The sequence below is a fragment of the Salvelinus fontinalis genome, chromosome 38 (genome assembly GCF_029448725.1).
Source record: "Salvelinus fontinalis isolate EN_2023a chromosome 38, ASM2944872v1, whole genome shotgun sequence".
In the NCBI taxonomy this organism is placed as follows: Eukaryota; Metazoa; Chordata; class Actinopteri; order Salmoniformes; family Salmonidae; genus Salvelinus; species Salvelinus fontinalis.
In genome coordinates, this window is record NC_074702.1 from 20868239 (window position 1) to 20889344 (window position 21106).

The 21106-nt window shown below is 42.1% G+C and overlaps 2 protein-coding genes across 5 annotated transcripts in view; one reads left to right on the forward strand and one right to left on the reverse strand.

Annotated features, from left to right (window-relative positions):
* Window positions 1–5648: 5648 nt before the first annotated feature.
* On the reverse strand, window positions 5649–7878 carry LOC129837720 (beta-2 adrenergic receptor-like). The gene has a single exon (XM_055904110.1). The coding sequence runs from the start codon at window positions 7801–7803 to the stop codon at window positions 6739–6741; it is 1065 nt and encodes a 354-aa protein (XP_055760085.1). The 5' UTR covers window positions 7804–7878; the 3' UTR covers window positions 5649–6738.
* A 9307-nt stretch (window positions 7879–17185) lies between these two features.
* LOC129838076 (pleckstrin homology domain-containing family F member 2) overlaps window positions 17186–21106 on the forward strand; it is a 30113-nt gene continuing 26192 nt past the window's right edge. For 3 of the 4 annotated variants that reach the window (XR_008756822.1, XM_055904770.1, XM_055904768.1), the window contains exon 1: window positions 17186–17348. The gene's annotated coding sequence lies outside the window, so the exon portion shown is untranslated. The remainder of the gene's footprint in view (window positions 17349–21106) is intronic. The other variant, XM_055904772.1, reaches the window with a different exon arrangement.

Genomic DNA, 21106 nt, shown 5'->3' on the forward strand with positions numbered 1-21106 from the left:
AAACAAGGGGTTAGGAGGAGGAACTAGTAAACAACTCCTGCTGTTCTGTTCAACTTCTTCAAAGGAAGTGGTGGGTGAGTAGGGAGGCTCCTGATGCTTACCAACTTGAAAAGATGCACAATGGCTTCTGCCCTGTGTGTGCGCGTGGGGGCAGACTGGTTTTCTTGACGGATCCAGAGTCATGCTAGATACGTTCATGCCAACTTCAGATTGAAGACCTTTTTACTGCCACATTCCCTCAGCAGGGTTGCATAATGAGACAAGAGAGGGGAAATCATCAGAGAAGTGTATGCTGGGAATAGATAATGTAATGAACTGAGTTCATATTTTCTCTCGTCCACTATTCACATTTTAGCCTTTGAAATTTCTGGCAGGTAGAGATAATGAACATATCACCCATACCAGTCACAGGAGTTCTGTTGCTTCAAGCAGGTCCAAATAAACTGCATACTCAGGCCCTAGACATGTTTACATGAATGCAGTTTAAAACATCTGGTCTCCTTCTGTAAACAGTATTTTGACGAATACATGAATCCTATGTTATGTAGCTTAAGAATTATATTTCTGATTTATCCTGCTGGACACACTGTTCCGGGTTTCGATTCATTAAGCCCTTCGGTTTTTATGGAGATTACAAAATGTATCTCTGGGAAGTACTTAATGCTCCCTGGTTCCCCCACAATAGATGCTTACTGAGGAGCTGTAAAGGACTAACTCTTAATCCACCTGAAAATGCCCTCCCACATGCACAGAAAAAAAACACTACAATCCTTTTAGCCATAGATTTGATGTACCTCTTAAAGCAACTTCTCCTCTTCTATTATTTTCCATGGCAACCTATTTTACATGTTATTCTATGTCATTACTGTGATGTTACATAAGAACCTCAAGGTTGTATGGGTTTATTCAGAAAACTTGGGTATTTCATGAAGTTCTACTGTTGTGTGGTTTACTGGTTGGAAACACTTGGTTAACAGTATGGACTTGATGTAGCCTACAAGATAGAAATGACAATCACAACAATCGTATGCTGAATATACTGTAAATAACGCTGAAGGAGAGTGCATGCTAAATCAAACACATCAAAAAAGCGGCAACCGAATCAGTATCATTAAAATCTCATAACAACTTGCTGAGAAAGACAGAAACATCAACTTACACCCCTTAGTCATGGCATCTTGCTTCTCAGATTTTCATATCTAGAGGCAATTAAGTTAGTAGATAGAGAGAAACATGGGAAAATATAGTACATTGTTTTTAATAAGCACTGGACACATACACTAAGTCCCTTGAAATGCTGATATTGTTTTGTCATTTAGGAGTGTCAAATGAAGAAATGGAAATACCCTATGACTGGATGTGCTCCTTTCATTTGCTCTGAGGTTATGAGTGTAATGAAAATGGATCCGCGTTCTGATTATTTATTTTTGTCACCCAGTAAGCCTACTTTTCACATAATTGTTGTCAAAGTGGACTTCACCCCATTGTAACACTGTATGTGATAGGCTGTGAAAGTGCTTGACAGAAAGCTCAAATTTACTTTTTGAACTGTTACCCTTTTTAGCTCTTGTGTGAATAATGTAGAAGCCTGCTATGGCCTGCTATAATCACTTTAGAGGCTACTTCTTGATAACCAATTTGTTCTTATATTTCCAGTATCAACATGAAGCTCATGGTGGTTAGGCTAGTTAGTTAGGCTAGTTATAGCCATGGATAATAAAGGAAGAGTGGAAAACAAAATAATGACATGAGAGAGGGAAGACAAATGCCTTTGGACTCTCTTAGATTAAGGTCAATCTTATTCACTCAGCTGAAGAAAGGATCCTTTTTCCCATAATTTGTTTTGCACTTTACATTTTAAAAACTATTTATTGAAGTGAAATAAACATGAGCCTTTTCATGTAAACAACAAAGGTAATAATGCCACAAATTAAGTCTGAGGTATGTCAACGCCGTGTAGCCTGTTAGCTACAGAGGGACCCATAATCAAAGGTTATTTCAGTAGAACTATTGTGTCTTTCTATAGAGGATTGTAGGTAACTTCAATGTGTGTGTGTGTGTGTGTGTGTGTGCGTGCGTGCGTGCGTGTGAGAAAGAGAGCATGTGTGCATGTATTGCAGTGCAGTCACTCTCTCTCCCTCTCTCTGTGGTGACGTACAAATGTCAACCTCACCATGTGTATTTACATGTATTGCAGTCTCTCTCTCTCTTTGTCAACTTCACCATTGGTCCAGATGCCTTAGTAATTTTGTAATTCTGAGAAGAAAGAGGATACACACTGAACAAAAATATAAACATGCAATGATTTCAATGATTTTACCTAGTTGAAGTTCAAATCTGGAAATCTGTCAAATTGAAATAAATAAATTTGGCCCTAATCTATAGATTTCACATGACTGAGCAGGGGCGCAGCCATGGCTGCCACCCACTGGGGAGCCAAGCCCAGCAATCAGAATGAGTTTTCCCCCACAAAAGGGCTTTATTACAGACAGAAATACTCCTCAGTTTCATCAGCTGTCCAGATGGCTGGTCTCAGACGATCCCGCAGGTGAAGAAGCCAGATGTGGAGGTTCTGAGCTGGCGTGGTTATACGTGATCAGCGGATGTGAGGCCGACTGGACATACTGCCAAATTCTCTAAAACAACGTTGTAACCAAAAATATAAAGGCAACATGTAAAGTGTTGTTCCCATGTTTCATGAGCTGAAATAAAAGATCTCAGACATTTTCCATACACACAAAAATGTATCTCAAAAGTTGTGCACAAATTCTCTAAAACAATTGTCACGTTCCTGACCTATTTCTGTTAGTTTGTTGTATGTGTTAGTTGGTCAGGACGTGAGTTTGGGTGGGCATTCTATGTTTTCTGTTTCTATGTTGGTTTAAGGGTTGCCTGGTATGGCTCTTAATTAGAGGCAGGTGTTTGGCGTTCCTCTAATTGAGAGTCATATTTAGGTAGGTTGTTTCACAGTGTTCGTTGTGGGTGGTTGTCTCCTGTGTCAGTGTTTGTCGCACCATACTGGACTGTTCGGTTTGTTTTGTACATCGTCATTTTGTGTAGTCTATTTTTCCCTGTTCGCGCGTTCTTCGTGTTTATGTAAGTTCGTATTGTCCAGGTCTGTCTACTCCGTTTGTTGTTTTGTTAGTTATAGTGAAGTTCGTGTTTTTTTGTCTTTTCTGTAAATAAATAATGTCAACTTCAGAAGCTGCGTTTTGGTTCAATCCGTCCTCCTCCTCTTCGGATGAAGAGGAAGAGGACTACCGTTACAACAATATTGTAACCAAAAATATAATGGCAACATGTAAAGTGTTGTTCCCATATTTCATGAGGTGAAATAAAAGATCCTAGACATAGAGATATTAACATTAAATTATCAGCTCTGGTGGACATTACTGCAGTCAGCATGCCAATTGCACGCTCCCTCAAAACTTGAGATACCTGTGGCATTGATGTATGACAAAACTGCACATTTTAAAGTGGCCTTTTATTCTCCCCAGTACAAGGTGCACCTGTTTAATGATCATGCTGTTTAACCACCTTCTTGATATGCCACACCTGTCAGGTGGATGGATTATCTTGGCAAAATAAAAATGCTCACTAACAAGGATGTAAACAAATTTGTGCACAACATCTGAGATGGATCTTTTATTTCAGCTCATGAAACATGGGAACAACACTTTACATGTTGCCTTTATATTTGTGTTCAGTATATATTGTTCTCATGGCCTTAGAAGGTGCTAAGCAGACAACCTTGGTAGGGGATAAAAACCATCTGCACAGAAACGTGACTGGCACACTTTCCAGGGCTTTCCTCTTTACTCCAGGTGTAGTACAAACAATTAATAAATAACCTGTCTTTGTTTACAATGGGTCTAAAGAGAGGGAAAGCTGCCACAAATTTCAAATAAGCAAACCTAAACTTTCCTTACAATAGCTATTATTCACATTTGCAGTTGGTTTTCTTTTAAATTAGCGAACAGTGGTGATTATGTTTTCAAGATGATGATTCTTAGTTTTTGCCACAAATGGGAAGACGGACAACAGAATCTCTGCTATCACCACCTTGTCTATGTTGCTATTTCGGGGGCCTAGAAACATATATAGGGGGGCAAATAACGGCCCGTGGGCTGTTTCTGGCCCGCCGGGCACTTCAATCCAGCCCACGAGACATTAAAAAAATATGTATATGTATAATTTTCTTTTTACCCCCTTTTTCTCCCCAATTTCGTGGTATCCAGTTGTTAGTAGCTACTATCTTGTCTCATCGCTACAACTCCCGTACGGGCTCGGGTGAGACGAAGGTCGAAAGCCATGCGTCCTCTGAAACACAACCCATCAAGCCGCACTGCTTCTTAACACAGCGCACATCCAACCCGGAAGCCAGCCGCACCAATGTGTTGGAGGAAACACTGTGCACCTGGCAACCTTGGTTAGCGTACACTGCGCCCGGCCCGCACAGGAGTCGCTGGTGCACAATGAGACAAGGATATCCCTACCGGCCAAACCCTCCCTAACCCGGACGACGCTAGGCCAATTGTGCGTCGCCCCACGGACCTCCCGGTCGCGGCCGGCTGCGACAGAGCCTGGGCGCGAACCCAGAGTCTCTGGTGGCACAGCTAGCGCTGCGATGCAGTGCCCTAGACCACTGCGCCACCCGGGAGCCTTTTTTTACAGTTTTGTCCCATCGCTGCAACTCGAAGGTTGAGAGCCATGCATGCTCCGAAACACGACCCAGCCAAGCCGCACTGCTTCTTGACACATACCTGCTTAACCCGGAAGCCAGCCGCAGAAATGTGTTGGAGGAAACACCGTACACCTGACAATGTCAGTGTGCATGCGCCCCGCCCGCCACAGGAGTCGCAAGAGCGGCATGGGACAAGGAAATCTCAGCCTTCCAAACCCTCTCCTAACCTGGATGACGCTGGGCAAACTGTGTGCCGCCTCATGGGTATCCCAGTAACGGCCAGCTGTGGCACAGCCTGGGATCGAACCCGGGTCTGTAGTGAAGTCTTAGACCGCTGCACTACTCCGGAGGCCCGCAAATTGTTTTTAACAAACAATTGATTCGCCCCAAAAAATGCATCCCTCCGTTGAATTTCAAAATCCCGACGTGGCCTTCGAGCCAAAAAGTTTTCCCATGCACCCCTGTGCTAGAGCGTCATGTTACAAACGGCGCGCGTTTCTCCCCCAAAATGTTTCCACCCAAGCGCACGCACGTTCCTAGATCTATGAAGTGAAATGTGGAGAGACCTTTAAACGCATAGCTGGCGCACTAGTGGGGGGCGACGAGCATTTTAAATTGCGCGATAGCGCTCATGTGAATGGGCAGCTGCCGCGACAAAGAGTGGCAAGCGCAAGCCTGGATATCAGAGAAGAAACTCATGACTGCAGCTCCGCCAAGCCATAATCCCCTAAACGAAATTAAAGACAAGTTTACAAAAATCCCAAATCTGCTCAAGATTACCACTGGCAACGTTTGAATATTTGCTCCCTGTGTGTATGTGCGTGCGTGCGCGTGCGCACGTGCTGTACGAGTCGGTTTGTGCGTAATCAGAGTGACAATGATGGACACTTCGGCTTGCCTAGAGGACACCTACAACAGGACAGACGCATTACACATCTTCTTCATCATCATCTTATTTATTCCTTTCAGGCTACCATTTTAATATCCAACTACTATAATTTCTACACAAAACAAATTCATATGCTGCCATGTTCTTGCTAATGGTGAGATTGACCATCTGCGCCCTCACACGCCGCTCTACCCCAAAGTAGCCTATCAGAGTGAGGTGAGGTGTAGCTCCCGTCTGTGATTATGGTGTTAATAGAAAGTGCAACTTCCACCCATCTGAACAGGCTCCCTAAATTGTATTTGTAACAAAAATACATTTATTTTTCATAGTCAGAGAACACATTGTGTCAACAATACCGCATATTTGACCAATTGTAGTACACACAGTTACCACGCAGACAAGTATTGCTGACTGAAAACAATAATTTCACAAAATGGCTAAGTGTGCACTGAACATGACAGCCTAAATAAGACAAAGCTGCTATACCATCATATTTGAAAACGTGTTATGCTTTTATTATGTAATTTTTTTTATTTTTTATTGTTGGACATAAAAGACTGTAAAAACACCAGCAAATCAGCTCCAAGTGATTTTAATTTTTGGAATCTGTTCCAAAGTATTAAAAAAAAAATCTGAAAAATCTACACTGAGTAGACAAAACATTAAGAACACCTATTTCCATGACATAGACAGACCAGGTAAATCTAGGTGAAAACTATGATAGCTTATTGATGTCACTGTATTAAATACACTTCAATCAGTGTAAATGAAGGGGAGGGGACGATTTAAATAAGGATTTTTAAGCCTTGAGACAATTGAGACATGGATTGTGTGTGTGCCATTCAGAGGGTGAAAGGACAAGACAAAAAATGTAAGTGCCTTTGAACGGGTTATGGTAGTAGTTGCCAGGCGCACCGGTTTATTATTATATATTATTATTATTTATTATTATGTTCAATTAACCATACGTTCAAGAAAAAATCTGCCTGCGGCTGAACCTAGTTGATGATTACTGCCCGAACATGTGTGTGCGTAAAGCATCGATCACAGAGATACCATCGCCTAGCATTTCTCTGTAAGCTGCTTTTCTTTCGTTATTACATTGTCTTTGGTACCTTCATCATAAATCCGTCATTTCGACATGTACAAATATGTAAAAATAAGATTAAGACAAAATGTCCACAGTTTTTGAGGTCTTGGTGACATTATTGATTTGGCAAGGAATCAAAAGCTTGTGCGCGCGCAGCCTAAACTTCTCGTCTCTCACGCTGTATATTATAACGTTCCAACAGCTATTCGTAGTCAGTATCCAAAAAGCAAAAAGCGAAAAGTTGCACCATTCGTTTCCAAGAACATTTCCCACAACAAAGACAGCAATGGGGGTGAAGGATGCCGTAAAAGCCAGCGTTAAGGTCCCTATTGTTTTGGCGGCTTTGATATCGGAGAAAGTGGGTCTGGAGCCGCTTTGGCATTCGCTTTCAGCCAGATGTTTTCTCTGCTTTGAGTTCTGGCGTATGCTAGACAATGAAATTATATTTATCACCACGGTTCCACCAAGGAGTGTGAAATCAAACGCGGGAAAGAGCAGGAGAATGTTCCATGCCTGGGAAGGAAACGTGTCGATGGTGCCTAGTGCGTAATTGCACATTCTACTACAAAGGTTATATTCGAGGGCAATTTCATTGCTGAAAATCATCGGAAACACTGCCAGAAAGAAACTTCCCACCCATGAGAAGAGTATGAGGATAGTGGTCCGTTTGCGCGTAATGACTGATTCTTTGTGCAACGGTCTCAAAACTGCGATGCTCCGTTCGATAGTAAGGAAAAATATAGTCGTAATGGATACAAAGGTGCAGCCAGCGAAAATGGGGCCAATTAAATTGCACGGGTGAAAAGTCGTTGCTTGTGAATTGTTCACGATCCATTCTGGCGCGGAGTTGTTCAACATAAGCGACACCTCTGCGTAAACGGAGACTGGCACCACAAATATCCCTACCGCCAAGTCAGCCACCGCTAGCGACGTTTTCAGATATCCCTGGGGCGTATGAAAGTGCTTAGTCCCGCACAGTACAGCTAAAGTCACCGAGTTGCCGAACAAGATAGCAAAAATCAAGATGACCATAAAAACGACCATCAAAATCTTGTTGGTCAGAGCACAGCAACACAGAGTACAGTTTTTCGGCTCCGTTCCCTCCGGCAGCATGATTGGTCTATATGAGAAACAGACCATGAGCTGAAGTTACTTTTATAATGATGAATATCCTCCTCATCAACTGCATGTTACAGCAAGAACATCTGTGGTAAATAGACGACTCCAGGATAGGACACGCGCTGTAATGTCTCGCGTCGAGGTGTCACTAAGAGTAAAGCGATGATGTCATATTTAGTATTGACAGCAGCTGGAATAGTAAATACAGATGCTATTATTTGTAAAGTGGATTTCATAAATGAAGTTTTGCAACCCTAATATTTGATAATATGAAAAAATAATAATAATGTAGTAAAAACAAATAATATTCTAGGCTATTGTTATAGAGTTGGCCAATCTCAAATTATTATTTTTTACCTTTATTTAACCAGGTAGGCTAGTTGAGAACAAGTTCTCGTTTACAACTGCGATCTGGCCAAGATAAAGCAAAGCAGTGCAACAAAAAAACAACAACACAGAGTTACACATGGGATAAACAAAAGTACAGTCAATAACACAGTGTGTGCAAATGGAGTAAGGAGGTAAGGCAATAAACAGGTCATATTAGCGAAGTAATTACAATTTAGCAAATTAACACTGGAGTGATGGATGTGCAGATGATGATGTGCAAGTAGAAATGCTGGTGTGCAAAAGAGCAAAAAAAGTAAATAAAAACAATATGGGGATGAGGTAGGTAGTTGGATGGGCTATTTACAGATGGACTGTGTACAGCTTCAGCGATTGGTGAGCTGCTCAGATAGCTGATGCTTAAAGTTAGTGAGGGAGATATAAGTCTCCAACTTCAGCGATTTTTGCAATTTGTTTCAGTCATTAGCAGCAGAGAACTGCAAGGAAAGGCGGCCAAAGGAGGTAATTGGCTTTGGTGATGACCAGTGAGATATACCTGCTGGAGCGCGTGCTACTGGTGGGTGTTGTTATGGTGACCAGTGAGCTGAGATAAGGCAGAGCTTTCCCTAGCAAAAACTTATAGATGACCTGGAGCCAGTGGGTCTGGCGACGAATATGTAGCGAGGGCCAGCCGACGAGAGCATACAGGTCGCAGTGGTGGGTGGTATATGGGGCTTTGGTGACTAAACGGATGGCACTGTGATGGACTGCATTCAGTTTGCTGAGTAGAGTGTTGGAGGCTATTTTGTAAATGACATCGCCGAAGTCGAGGATCGGTAGGATAGTCAGTTTTACGAGGGTATGTTTGGCAGCGTGAGTGAAGGAGGCTTTGTTGCGAAATAGGAAGCCAATTCTAAATTTCATTTTGGATTGGAGATGCTTAATATGAGTCTGGAAAGAGAGTTTACAGTCTAGCCAGACACCTAGGTATTTGTAGTTGTCCACATATTCTAAGTCAGAACCGTCCAGAGTAGTGATCCTAGTCGGGCGGGCGGGTGCGGGCAGTGATCGGTTGAAGAGCATGCATTTAGCTTTACTCGCGTTTAAGAGCAGTTGGAGGCCACGGAAGGAGTGTTGTATGGCATTGAAGCTCGTTTGGAGGATTGTTAACACAGTGTCCAAAAAAGAGCCGGATGTATACAGAATGGTGTCGTCTGCGTAGAGGTGGATCAAGGAATCACTCGCAGCAAGAGTGACATCATTGATATATACAGAGAAAAGGGTCAGGCCGAAAATTTAACCCTGTGGTAGCCCCATAGAGACTGCCAGAGGTTCGGACAACAGGCCCTCCGATTTGACACACTGAACTCTATCTGAGAAGTAGTTGGTGAACCAGGCGAGGCAGTCCTTTGAGAAACCAAGGCTGTTGAGTCTGCCGATAAGAATATGGTGATTGACAGAGTTGAAAGCCGTGGCCAGGTTGATGAAGACGGCTGCACAGTACTGTCTCTTACTCTTGCATTTCTAAGAGGATGGTCTCTCTGTCACGATCGTCTTCGTGAGAGAGAGTGGACCAAGGCGCAGCGTGTGCAAAATACATCTCTTTTATTTTAGAGAAGGGAAAAACACGCAACGAACACTATTACAAAACGAAACAAAACAACAAACGATCGTGAAGCTAAAGACGTAAGTGCAAACACAAGCTACAAACGTACAACATAGACAACTACCCACAAAAGCCTACTGCCTATGGCTGCCTTAAATATGGCTCCCAATCAGAGACAATGAATGACACTCTCCCCCCCAAAAAAATCTGGTTGTTTTTTCTTTGGATTTTCTCTCACCGTATCTGCTGTGTTATATTCTCCTACATTATTTTAACATTTCTACAGACTTAAAAGTGTTTTCTTTCCAATGGTACCAATTATATGCATATCCTGGCTTCAGGGCCTGAGCTACAGGCAGTTTACTTTGGGCACGTCATTCAGACAGGAAGTGGAGAAAAAAGGTGCCTAGCCCTAATTAAAAACAAATTCTTATTTTCAATGAGGGCCTAGGAACAGTGGGTTAACTGCCTTGTTCAGGGCCAGAATGACAGATTTGTACCTTGTCAGCTCAGGGATTTGAGCTTGCAATCTTCCAGTTACTAGTCCAACGCTCTAATCACTAGGCTACCTGCTGCCCCACAAATTAAAAGAGTCATTATTGCAGATGGTAGAAACAACTCACTTACCTTAAATTGATTTTCAAATTGTTAGATATAAAATTCACCAGTATGCTTTATTGGGGGTACATAGGCCTACACAGTGGCTGCATCTTTTGCTCCAGTTTAAATATGCCATATATAATCCCTCTCATAAAACAATGAAATATGACAGATTACTATTCTCAAACCCACTTTTTCAGATGACTCTTGGAGACGAGGACCAGTCAGTCCGGGACGATATGACCAGACAGGGCTTGAAGTCAGTGTGACTGTATGTGCACTGCATGGTCGAATATTATAGGCGGAACTAGAAATTACATTTTTACGCAGGCAGATTCAACCCCATTGGCTGATGTTCTTGATGACAATGATTGATGCTTAAATTGTCTTTATGACATATGAGGTTTGCTTTGCACACTTTTGGGATGACAAACCTACCAGTTTATTTTGTATCAAGTGGAGAGATGAGGAGAAAAGTATCAGTTGGTTGTGATGGTGTGAGGGACCAGGTTCAGGAATTTAGACAGGACTATTAAAACCCCTATTTGTCATAAAACTCCACTATCACTGCCCTGTGTTGTTGGGGTCGTCAGATTGATGGCCCTAGTTCTCCAACAGCAGCAATCTGATTTTGTTTTCCCATCCATCTCCCTAAAGTAAACTGGGTCTGACCCTGCTAGATGAAAACCAGTAGAAGGACAGAGGTTGGTGTGGTTTGGCTTACTAAACTCATACAATACTGCACACTGATTAAACGTGATTGTCTAAGCAGTCTGCAACATGGACCTTCGGCTTTCGCTCTGTTTGGGCTTTAGCTATGTTCGGGCAGAAGTAGACACAGAAAAACAAAATAATAATCTCATGCCATTGTGTGTGTAGTTTAGTGGTAATAATCCCTAATCCAGGGTCACCATGTGTGACTCAGGTACCAGCTCTGCAAAGCTCCATAAACAGAGGAAGACATGCAGCTGGCATCATGCCCATCTCACCAGATGCAACAGTCAATATTGCCTTTATCACCAATTCAGTCTGAAAAGGAGCAATGGGATGGCAGGACAGAGAAACAGATGGAGATGGGAGATCAAACAAGCAATATTGAGTGTAATAGGAAAGAGAGGGAGAGAGACAAGTAGGAATAGATTGTTAAGGGCATGACACAGAGACAAACAAATCAAGGGCACTTATTTCCATCGCTGGGCCTACAACAGCACCAAGTGAGTCGAGTCAGAGTTGGATTAATTGGCTTTGACCATGACATGCACCCGTTTCTCTCCGGAAAGACCAGCGCTGCCACTATAGCTTCCCCTATCCCCCAGCTAAGTCTTGCTCTGCTCGGTCAAGCTCTTGAGGGTGTGTAGGAGTGGTACTTTGGAAAGGTGGATTGAAGACGTGGGTTTGGTTTTGAGTGACAGATTGAGAACAATCGCTAAGCATGGTTTAGTACAGTGGTAATTGGCTGTATTGTGTAGCTCTGAGGCAAGTTTGTTTTCACTATGTTGTCATCCTTGTGTAGTCATATTTCTCAGTGCTGGCTGTGTTAATGCCCTGCTGAAAGAAAATAGCATAGGCTGGTCATCAGCCTTCACTGTGTTTTTGCTGTTGGCTAGCCTTTGCTGTGTTTTGGACACAGGTGACATTAATAAGGGATCATAGCTTTCACCTGGATTCACCTGGTCAGTTTATGTCACGGAAAGAGCAGGAGTTCTTAGTGTTTTGGACACTCAGTGTATATAATACATTGGCTATCTCAGGTTATGCTGGTTTGCAAAGCAATGTTTAATTCATATTGGAATCCAGCCAGAGTGGGGATATCCAACAATTGGAACTTTTATTCACCCACAATCTGCAATCAGAATGACTGCCAGGGTAAAAAGATGAATATGAAATACTACCTAAACAATCTAAACCGGAACAACCATTTCAGTAACAGGTGCAATAAGTCCAACTAACAGATTGGATTAGTTTAGAATTGTTTTATTTTATCTACGATTAATGAATCAATCAATGTACATGCAAAAACAAAAATCAACCTGCAATAGAGCTTGCTGGGAAATATGTTAATGATGGGCGTGGTTTTACCTGACTAGCTTGACCAGCTAGCTAGACCATGCTGGACCAGCATACACCAGCTTGGTCACCAGCATACCAGTATCACCAGCATAAACTGGTCACCAGCATACCAGCATCACCAGCATGAGCTTCTCACCAGCATCATCAGCTTGAGCTGCTAGTGGGCCAGCCTAACCAGACAAGGGGTGGGAAACTTTGATAGGGGTGGGGGCCACCAAAAATCTGAACTCATGAGGGGCCGCAGTGGCTCGCGGGTCTGTGTACCCACATCCATACTCACACATGCAGCCTTTTTGGGGACCTACAGTATGTGAAATTTTGTTTTGCTAACAAAATCAATGGCGGCCCCCCGATCAATAATTCGACCATGATTACTACAGGTTTAGATAGTTGGCTAGACTAACTTACTCATCTAAAACCTGTTAGCTGACATGGGCTAATTGAGTGACTGTCAGTGACTGACATAAGAGAAAAACTGCTGATGCACATTCAAATTTAGAAATTGCACCCTGTGTATTCTACTATTCTAACTAAGTTGAGACCCTTTCAAAAAAATTAACATTGTGTGGAAATAGATCCGCGGGCCTACAAAAGGGGGGCCAGTTGCCCATCCCTGTGCTAGACCATGCTGGTCAGACCAGATATACCAGCATGAACCAGCTTGAAATGTAGGCTATTTTTTTCAGCAGTGTGTACCTCGTCATCAGAAAGTTGAACTGAGTTAGTATTTCATGGGAGAGTTTCCCATTGAACAATATAAACTATGAAAATCCTGGAAAAGGGTCTCAAATTCCATACAATTCATAGAAAAAACATTTAATTCACAATATGTGTTCCTTGAGCATTGCCCTCTCTTGTCCTATTTGCTCCAGTTGGCAAACACAGCTACCTTTCAATCAGGGCAGTAGCACTGACACGTTTCAGGTAAATTAGGCTGCGTCAGCCATTTCATCACAGCCTCAGTCACTGAGAGGAGCACTTCCTCGACAACAAGCCAGGGAGACTGTCTGGAGATGACACAGGGAGACACACCAACGCAGACAGGCTCACCTGTTTCAGACAGGGACGGAAGTCTAATGGGGTGCACGACAAGATAGGGGCTTGAGCCACCTGGCGGAGGGTACTACAGCTCTGTGATATGAACCCTGGTAGGGGTGGCGATGCACAGGAGTTATCCCTGCTGAGATTCCCATTAGCAGAGAGACTGGACAGTGCTGAGTGACCCACGTACAGGCGAGCACAGGGGGGAAATTAAGCTAGACCAATGTTAATAAATTGCCATGGACACCTGATATTTTCTAATGGGAATCTGAACCAAGTAAGAAAGCAATTAACAGTGATAGGAGAGAACCATGAACAACAACAGGGCCTAAAACACATGTGGAACGTCAAAAAGAGAAAACTTGAGAAGTCTTATCACTTATCATGGAGATGAGATTTAAAACATACAAGGGTTTTAGAAAATAGAAAAACATGGATTTGGTAAAAAAGGTACTTTGTGAAAATTCCCTAAATGTCCATTAGTTGCTACCTGGAGAGACAAAGAGTCTAGAGCAAAGGTATTCACTTCCTGATGGTTTTCTGTTCTACCTGATAATTAATTGCAGACATCCGGTGTCTCAGGTCTAAATCAGTCCCTGATTAGAGGGGAACAATGAATAAACGCAGTGGAACTGGCTTCAAGGTCCAGAGTTAAGTATGACAGGTCTAGAGTATAAAGCTGGGATTGAACTAAATCTCCTTGAGGCCACTCTAGCTGAAAATAATGTTTATTTCTCCCTTTGCTCTCAATTAGTTTTTTGGAACTTGCCCAGAGTCTTTTCCTTGTAGTCACCAGAGTACACACTCCAATTGAACAGACTCTCGTCTCTACACGCCATGTTTTTTGGACTACAATTTAACCTGTTGTGTGTGTTCATGATCAGTCAAAGTAGTTTAGATGATAATCAGTGCCTTATCATTGTGCTCTAATTCCTAGCCTGGCTCTATGCTCTAACTCCTAGCCTGGCTCTATGCTCTAACTCCTAGCCTGGGTCTATGCTCTAACTCCTAGCCTGGGTCTATGCTCTAACTCCTAGCCTGGGTCTATGCTCTAACTCCTAGCCTGGCTCTATGCTCTAACTCCTAGCCTGGGTCTATGCTCTAACTCCTAGCCTGGGTCTATGCTCTAACTCCTAGCCTGGGTCTATGCTCTCTCCTAGCCTGGGTCTATGCTCTAACTCCTAGCCTGGCTCTATGCTCTAATTCCTAGCCTGGGTCAAAATCAGCTGCTAGAGACAAAGGAATATGCTCCTTATAAAAGTGTGAAACATTCAGGTGCACTGAATTAGATGTACAATTAACTGTACTGGAACATGTTTTCTGAGTGTTCTTGGACATCCCTGACCTACTAGTGCTATGTCTGTGTGTACTAGATGGTTGTCCATGCTTACATGATCATCCAGGCTATATTCACCTCTATTAAGAGTGTGTTCCTTATTTAAAGATCTAGGCATTGGAGGATAAGGATTAGAGAGGAGCAAGGATGTGACATTCTCCTGATCCTCTTAACTACACTAAACAAAAATATAAATGCATACATGTAAAGTATTGGTCCCATGCTTCATGAGCTGAAATTAAAAATCCCAGAAATGTTCCATACACACAAAAAGCTTAATTCTCTCTAATGTTGTGCACAAAGTAGTTTATATCCCTGTTAGTGAGAATTTCTCCTTTGCCAAGGTAATCCATCCACCTGACAGGTGTGGCATATCAAGAAGCTGATTAAACAGCATGATCATTACACAGGTGCACCTTGTACTAGGGACAATAAAAGGCCACTCTAAAATGTGCAGTTTTGTCTCACGTCACAATGCCACAGATGTCTCAAGTTTTGAGGGAGCGCTCAATTGGCATGCTAACTGCAGGAATGTCCACCAGAGCTGTAGCCATATAATTGAATGTTAATTTCTCTACCATAAGCCACCTTCAATGTCATTTTAGAGAATTTGGCAGTATGTCCAACCGACCTCACACCACGTGTAACTTCTTCACCTGTTGGATCGTCTGAGAGGGGTTGTTGGGGTGCTGAGGAGTATTTCTGTCTGTAATAAAGCTCTTTTGCGGGGAAAAACTCATTCTGATTGGCTGGGCCTGGCTCCCCAGTGTGTGGGCCTGGCTGCCAAGTGGGTGAGCCGATGCCCTCCCAGGCCAACCCATATCTGCACCCCTGCCCAGTCATGTGAATTCCATAGATTAGGGCCTAATGAATGTATTTAAATTGACATATTTCCTTAAATGAACTGTAACTCAGTAAAATATTTCAAATTATTGCATGTTGCATTTATATTTTTGTTCAGTATAGAAGAGAAAGCAGATGGACTTGATGAGAAAGTGATTATGTTAGTCCGTTCCTGAGTTAATGCTGCGTTCAAAACAACTGGGAACTCGGAAATCTCAGACTTCCAACTTTGGAAAAAAAACTAGCTTAATCTGTATGGGACCTCGCTTTGTGCACGGAGGAATTGTGATGCTGAAAAAGAAAAGAGCCTTCCCCAAACTGTTGTCACAAAGTTAGAAGCACAGAATTGTCAAGAATGTAATTGTATGCTGTAGCGTTAAGATTTCCCTTCACTGGAACTAAGGGGCTTATCCCAAACCATGAAAAACAGCCCCAGCACCATTATTCCTCCTCCACCAAACTTTACAGTTGGCACAATCCATTTGGGGAGATAGCGTTCTCCTGGTATCCACCAAACCCAGATTCGGACTGCTAGATGGTGAAGTGTGATATATCACTTCAGAGAACGAGTTTGCACTGCTCCAGAGTCCAATGACGGCGAGCTTTACACAACTCCAGCTGACGCTTGGCATTGTGCATGGTGATCTTAGGCTTGTGTGCGCAGCCGCTCGGCCATGGAAACCTATTTCATCAAGCTCCTGATGAACAGTTCTTGTGCTGATGTTGCTTCCAGAGGCAGTTTGGAACTCGGTAGTGAGTGTTGCAACCGAGGACAGACTATTTTTTACACGCTACGCACTTCAGCACTAGGTGGTCCTGTTCTGTGAGCTTGTGTGGTCTGCCACTTCGCGGCTGAGCCATGTTGCTCCTAGACATTTCCATCTAGCAATAACAGCACTTACAGTTGATTAGGGCAGCTCTAGCAGGGCAAACATTTGATAAACTGACTTGTTGGAAAGGTGGCATTCTATGATGGTGAAACATTGAAAGTCACTGAGTTATTTAGTAAGGCCATTCTACTGCCAATGTCTGTCTATGTAGATTGCATGGCTGTGTGCTCGATGTTATACATGTTTCTGAAATAGCCGAATCCAATAATTTGAAGTGGTGTCCACATACTTTTGTATATATAGTGTATTTTTAGTACTGACTAACCACATGATATGTTATAGCAATCTATCAGTCAATTACGTGACACGCAACCATTGGTTGATGTTTGCAACGTCTGAGAAGGGGAACGCAACCTATATGTGGTTAGCTGATAAATACCTATCAGGCATTGTAAGATCTGTCAGGAGTCAGAAATATACAAGCAGTGGAACATGACCTGAGTATTCACTCAGTAGGGAGTCCAGGCAGTTATCTTCTCTACTATTGTTGGATCCCAGTTTACTAGGGGAGTAGCCTGCCTACTTCATAACAGGGCCTGTTGACCAATCCTGAAACAAATTATGGAGAGAAAAAAAAAAAAAGACCAAAAAACATGGTAAACCAGTGAACCAGTATCCCGACCCGTCCTGTTTATGACTGCACGTCCCAGTCCAGCCCAACCCAGCCTTGCACTCACTCCCATATTTTTTGAACAAGTCGAGTGACGCCACTACTCCCTGTAGCCATATTGTTATTACTTTCAAGGCAACGAGTGAGCAGCTGTCCGCGGACAGCAAGGTAGAGGGCGACTGACAAGTGTGGAATTTCATTAAACGAAGCTACTTGTAAATTGCTGGTCGAAGTTAAAGTCGGGTATGTGCTTTGTTGGAATGGTATCTCACTATATGTGTTCTTGTATTCTTAGCCATAGTCACAGCTACTGTAGCTAGCTAACTCGCCACTGTTCCACTGCACTGTGCTAACACCACAGCGGCTAAGTTAGCTAGCAAGTTGGAAACGGGACCGAATGGAGGATTTAGCTAGCCTTTGCTTTAGCATTAACATTGTGGCTAATGAGCGTAGCTAGCAACTAACTAAATAAGTTGATCTAGCTAACTTAGCAAGCGCTACACCAATTATGAATTATATTGATATAACGTTGGCCAAGTTAACCACGCGAGTCATCTTTAGTAGCTAATGTTAGCTAGTTAACCAGTACACCATTCAAAGACGTTGTTAGCAAACTACCTTCTTTAGCGCCCATTAACGATGGTATCGTCTGACTGGGGGTGTTTTCTTAAGCGCCCCGACGCTTGTTCCTAACGTTAACGCATCGTTTGCGGTAGGGTTTTGGAAACATAAGGAACGTATCTTTCATATCAGCAGGTGGGGAAAAAGTACTCAATGTTCATACTTGAATAAACATAAAGATACCTTAATAGAAAATGACTCAAGTAAAAATATAAGTCACACGGTCAAATACTACTTGAGTAAAAGTATTTGGTTTTAAATATACTTCAGTAGCTATCAAAAGTAATTGTAATTGCCAAAATATACCAGATCAGAGACAGTAGGGATGAACAGGGATGTTCTCTTGATAAGTGTGTCAATTGAACCATTTTCTTGGCAAAATGTAACGAGTACCTTTGGTTGTCAGGGAAAATGTATGGAGTAAAAGGTACAGTATTTTCTTTAGGAATGTAGTGAAGTAACAAAAATATTTTTAAAACATATATATATATATATATATATATATATATATATATATATATATAAACAGAAATGTACAGATTGTCCCCCCCCCCCCCCCCCCCCTTAGGTAGTACTTTAACCCTGCTGCTGTGTTCTGGTCAAATTGGACCAATCTACGTTTTCGCTCTGAAAAATGTAATTAATTTAATCTGATAGTCATGGAACCTTATGACATTGTCCACACAGGGCATCTGAACACACAAAATACATCTTGATGATTTATTACATTTTGGGGGTTTTATTTAACTTTTGTACACCTGTGGTGTTCCCGGTCAACAATGACCGGTCATTAGAAATGAATGGGTGAGACTACAATTAGTGTATAAAATTGAGTTCAGGCACATGCCCATTCATCAGATGGACACACTTCCTCTCCCAGACCCCCACATGCATGTGTGTTTGAGCACACACACACACCTCACTCCCCTTCTTGGCTTCCATGGCAACCCCCAAGGAACCTTTCCCCAATAGAATCACCTGTTGGCATTCTCACAAACAATCACAACATTGTTTCAATAATATATAGAACTTTTTTCGCAGCTCTGGTATGTAAAGCTTTTTTGAGGCCTTGCTCACAATTAATTCTGTGGCAGCACAATGACCAAACAATATACTGTATGTGAGGCTCTTGATCATGACACTGGTGAGGAGAGAGTCCTTGATAAACTTTGACACACAAGTAGTCTGTGATAAATGGCACAATATGTTTCATCTGAGTATTTGTTATAGTCAAAATAACCATACATTATGCTTTTTTTAAACTCAACAAGTTGTATAAGCCTAAAGGCCATAAATAGCAAATAGAAGTTCAAACTTGTAATGTTCACATGAATTTAAGTTGATAAAAAGATCTAACACAACATTAGGTGATAATATATGGATTATTATGGATTTATAATCAGCTATAATGGGGTATAATGGGGTGTTCATTTTGGACCGAGAACACAGAATGAATTAACATGAAACAAACAACAGGAGGGTTGAAGTATTTTTACTTACAGTTGAAGACAGAAGTTTACATACACCTTAGCCAAATACATTTGAACTCAGTTTTTTCACAATTCCTGACATTTAATCCGAGTAAAAATTCCCTGTTTTAGGTCAGTTAGGATCACCACTTTATTTTAAGAATGTGAAATGTCAGAATAATAGTAGAGTGGATTTATTTAAGCTTTTATTTCTTTCATCACATTCCCAGTGGGTCAGAAGATTACATGCACTCAATTAGTATTTGGTAGCATTGCCTTTAAATTGTTTAACTTGGGTCAAATGTTTCTGGTAGCCTTCCACAAGCTTCCCACAATAAGTTGGGTGAATTTTGGTCCATTTCTCCTGACAGCTGGTGTAACTGGGTCAGGTTTGTCGGCCACCTTGCTCGCACATGCATTTTCAGTTCTGCCCACAGATTTTCTATAGGATTGAGGTCAGGGCTTTGTGAATCCTTAAGCCATTTTGCCACAACTTTGGAAGTATGCTTGGGATCATTGTCCATTTGTAACACCCATTTGCAACCAAGCTTTAACTTCCTGACCGATGTCTTGATGTTGCTTCAATATAGCCAAATACTTTTCCTACCTCATGATGCCATCTATTTTGTGAAGTGCACCAGTCCCTCCTGCAGCAAAGCACCCCCACAACATGATGCTGCCACATCCGTGCTTAACGGCTGGGATAGTGTTCTTCGGCTTGCAAGCCTCCCCCTTTCCCTCCAAACATAATGATGGACATTATGGCCAAACGGTTCTATTTTTGATTCATCAGACCAGAGGACATTTCTCCCAAAAGTATGATCTTTGTCCCCATGTGCAGTTGCAAACCGTAGTCTGGCTTTTTTATGGCAGATTTAGAGCAGTGGCTTCTTCCTTGCTGAGCGGCCTTCCAGGTTATGTCGATATAGGGCTCATTTTACTGTGGGTATAGATACTTTTGTACCTGTTTCCTCCAGCATCTTCACAAGGTCCTTTGCTATTGCTCTGGGATTGATTTGCACTTTTCGCACAAAAGTACGTTCATCTCTAGGAGACGGAACGCGTCTCCTTCCTGAGCAGTATGACGGCTGCGTGGTCCCATGGTGTTTATACTTGCGTACTATTGTTTGTACAGATGAACGTGGTACCTTCAGGCGTTTGGAAATTGCTCCCAAGGATGAACCAGACTTGTGGAGGTCTACAATTTTTTTTTCTGAGGTCTTGGCTGATTTCTTTTGATTTTCCAATGATGGCAAGAGAAGAGGCACTGAGTTTGAAGGTAGGACTTGAAATACATCCACAGGTACACCTCCAATCGACTCAAATGTTGTCAATTAGCCCATCAGAAGCTTCTAAAGCCATGACACCATTTTCTGGAATTTTCCAAGCTGTTTAAAGGCACAGTCAACTTAGTGTATGTAAACTTCTGACCCACTGGAATTGTGATACAGTGAATTATAAGTGAAATAATCTCTGTAAACAATTGTTGGAAAAATACTTGTCATGCACAAAGTAGATGTCCTAACTGACTTGCCAAAACTATAGTTTGTTAACAAGAAATTTGTGGAGTGGTTGAAACACTTAGGTTGGAGTCATTAGTTTATGTAAACTTCCGAATTCAACTGTAAGTACTTCACACCACTGCATATCAGCGAGAAATAATTTTCAAAAATCAAAAGGTTAAATGACCTTGTATAGGGTTAGGGTTCCCACAGAGACATATATCCATGTTACAACCCTTGTTTTCAGTAGTGATGGGGAAATGAAGCTTCCTGAAGCATTGCATATTTCTAGCCAATTGTGTCAAATAGGTTAATTACTCAAGGCTTTGATCAACACTGTGTACACTAGTGGCACCTGGTAGTCAAAACAATTTAGCACAGCCAAATTATTATAGATGACATCCCACAT